Source organism: Mastomys coucha, unplaced genomic scaffold (assembly GCF_008632895.1).
Source record: "Mastomys coucha isolate ucsf_1 unplaced genomic scaffold, UCSF_Mcou_1 pScaffold18, whole genome shotgun sequence".
Taxonomy (NCBI): Eukaryota; Metazoa; Chordata; class Mammalia; order Rodentia; family Muridae; genus Mastomys; species Mastomys coucha.
In genome coordinates this window covers 46,423,646-46,426,953 of record NW_022196900.1, presented here as the reverse complement: position 1 = coordinate 46,426,953, position 3,308 = coordinate 46,423,646, and the positions used below count along the sequence as shown (strand labels likewise).

General features: G+C 41.6%; 1 protein-coding gene across 1 annotated transcript in view; it reads left to right on the top strand.

Annotated features, from left to right (window-relative positions):
• The window catches only part of LOC116095394 (perilipin-2-like), a 6,601-nt gene that overhangs the window by 1,075 nt on the left and 2,218 nt on the right, over positions 1-3,308 (top strand). The window contains exons 2-3 of the mRNA XM_031376789.1: positions 372-426; positions 2,742-3,021. Of these exons, the coding sequence (XP_031232649.1) occupies positions 397-426; positions 2,742-3,021 (310 nt within the window). The 5' untranslated portion in view covers positions 372-396. The remainder of the gene's footprint in view (positions 1-371; positions 427-2,741; positions 3,022-3,308) is intronic.

Sequence of the window (3,308 nt, the reverse complement as noted above, 5' to 3'; positions counted from 1 at the left end):
AGAAATCCTGTCTCAGAAAGCCTACAAAATAAACTGATTAGTTAATCAAAGGCAGGTCTTTGGGGAAGATGTCTTCTGTTTAACTTGAATTTTATGCCTTTCTGATTAGCATATTTGAGAACAGGCATTTCAGAGGCATTTCTACTGTCCTGTTTAAGAGACAGGACACACATCAACAACTACTCTTTCCAACTCAAAGTGTGTAAACTGAAAGTGGAGCTGGGGAGCCTCCAGTCAGGCTGTTGGCCTGGAAGAGGGCTCTGGATTAGAGGGTGGGAAACTGAAACTGTCTCTGCTGGAATTGTGCACCTGCCTAGATTGGGATAGGAATTGATCCTCAATGTTCTGAAATCAATTTCTTTTCTCTCCAGGCATCTTTTTTCTCCAGGAGGAAAAATGGCATCAGCAGCAGTGGATCCACAACAGGTATGATTCTTAAGTGCTTGTTTCTTGGTCCTTTTCTTTTCTTTTCTTTTCTTTTCTTTTCTTTTCTTTTCTTTTCTTGTTTGTTTGGTTTTGTTTTTGTTTCAATACAGGGTTTCTCTGTGTCGTTATGGCTGTCCTGGAACTCACTCTGTATACCAGGCTGGCCTCGAACTCAGAAATCTGCCTGCCTCTGCCTCCTAATTGCTGGGATTAAAGGTGTGTGCCACCACTGCCCAGCTCTTGGTTCTTTTCTTTCTCGTGTTTTGAGTTGTTACTATCTACTCCTTGGAGTTTGCAGAGTGTGGTGATGAGGGTGGCCAACCTGCCTTTCTGGTTAAGAACACAGGCTTGCATAAAAGGATACCAGTTAGGGGGGCATTGGGTTGTGCCTTTCACCATTTAAATAGGTAAGTTTAGTGTATAGCCTTTAGATCTCTTTCTGTGTCTCTAAAACTGTCATTGATGTTGCGGAGGAGTTAGTTTCCGTTTGGGGTATTTAAATGGTTATGCATGACTTGAATCCCAGGGTTCTAGGCAGAGACAAGCTGTTCTCTGTGAGTTCAAGGACACAGTAAGACCCTTTTTCAAAAAAAAATGTTTTTGATGACTTATTTATAATGTCCAGCATAACTTATATACAATGAACTTATAGATCATTCCTTGACTAGTGTTTACAAGGCCGAGTTTGATTTGCAGCAGCACAACCGGAATTGTCAACTTATTGTGTTTCAAACTAGATAAAAATTGGGTTGGGGTATTAAACTAAAAACCTCATGAATTGAGATCTTATTAAGAAGTGATTTTGAGGTGTTGCTAGAGTTCCTTGTGGCTGTGTGCCACCCTCCTCCGTATCTCTTGCTGTCTTCTCTCCTCCCCTATGATTGTTCTCTTTAACCTAGACGACCTTATGTGCCAATCCCTAGGGAACCAAGTTCAACTTGGTCTGCAGTTTCCTTTCTGGAATGATGAGACTTCTGCATGAGCTATCTAAAGTTATATAATCTCACCAGTAGGCAGTAAGTTTCTGCTTTTTGTTTTTTGTTTTTTGTTTTTGAGTGACAGGGTTTCTTAGCCTAGGCTGCTCTCTGAATTCCATTTGCAGATAAAGGTGACATTAAGCTTCTGATCCTCTTCTCTCTACCTCCCAAATGCTAGGGTTATAGGCTTGTAGGCTACCATGCCTACTTTCTATGGTGCCAGACCTCAAACCCTGGTTTTGAGTCATAGTTTGCTTGTGTAGCAGAACTGGAACTGCAGCCTTAGCCTCTTGAATGATGGGATCATAGACATGAACCACTCACCCAGTAGTTTTGAAAAATACTATTTGTGATAGGCTGTGGTGACACATACCTCTACTCCCAGCCTGGGTATACAAAGGCAGGTAGATCTCTGTGGGTTCTGGGCCAGCCTGATCTACAGAGTGAGTTCCAGGACTACCCAGGCTACACAGAGAAACCCTGTCTGGAAAAACAAAGCCAAATAAAACAACAACAGAAATCAAAAACAAAGAAAAAGCAAGATAAAAGTTTGAAAAATACTATATGCAAATTAACTTGGGGGGGTGGGGTGATGAATGAGAGTAAAAAAGCATGCTCAGTCTATCTTTGACTATTTATCTATGCAGTCTTTGTAAAATCATGAGTGTGTATTTGTCCATATTTCTCATAAGGCTACTTGTTTGGGGCACAGTGCTGGTGTGGAGGTCAGAAGGCAAGACATTTTGTGGAAGTTGGTTCTCATAAGGCTGGGATGGAAGGAAGGTCTTCAGTCTCTGTAGTGCCTCATTTTGTAGGCTGGGCCATCTTTCTAGCTCTAAGATAAATTCCCTTTTGTTCTTATTTTTGTTTTTTTTTAAGACAGGGTTTCTCCACGTAGTCTTGGCTGTAGACCAGGCTGGCCTCCCAGGCTTCTAATATAAATTATTAATGGTCAAGACATGATGGCACATGCCTTTAATCCTTGCTTTGGGGAGGCAGAAGCAGGTGGATCTCTGTGAGTTCCAGGTCATCAAAGGCAGCATGTTGTGAGATCCTGTCTCAAATACGAACAACAAAAACAAAACAACTTGTCTCGACAACTTGATTAACCTCAAGTTTGTTTATTTCATTTATATACCTAACAGTCAGGTAGTAGTCGGTAGAACAGAGCGACCTGATGCAGCCATTCAGCCTCACTAAGTCTTAATGCCATGTATGCCCAAGACTGAGAGTAAAAGAGCATGCTCAGTCCATATTTGACTATTTATCTATGCAGTCTTTGTAAAATCATGAGTGTGTATTTCTCATAAGGCTACTTGTCTGTTTCTTTGCTTACAGATTGTTGCCAATGCCAGAGGTGCTGTAACTGGGGCGAAGGATGTAGTGATGACTACTATGGCTGAAGTCAAGGATTCTGTAGTCAGCACAGTCTCAGGGGTGGTGGATAAGACCAAAGGAGCAGTTACTAGCAATGTGGAAAGGACCAAGTCTGTGGTCAATGGCAGCATTAATACGGTTTTGGGGATGGTACAGCTCATGAACAGTCGAGTGGATAATGCAATTACCAAGTTGGAGCTGCTGGTAGACCAGTACTTCCCTCTCACTCAGAAGGAGCTGGGTAATGGTGCTTTTATGCTTAAGTTACCTTTGATTCTTTTTTAAAAAGTTTATTCATTTATTTATAGACGAGTCTCAATATGTGTCCCTGGCTGATCTGTTACTTGAAAAGCATACCAGGTTGTTGGCCTCCAAAACCTACCATTAAACTTTATCAATCAATCAATCAAATTACATTTTTTTGTGTGGGGTGTGCATGCATGCCATGCTGTACGTGGAAGAGTCAAAGACAACGTGCAGGAGCTGGTTCTGTTCTTCCTGCATGTGTGTCTTAGTCACTGTTCTATT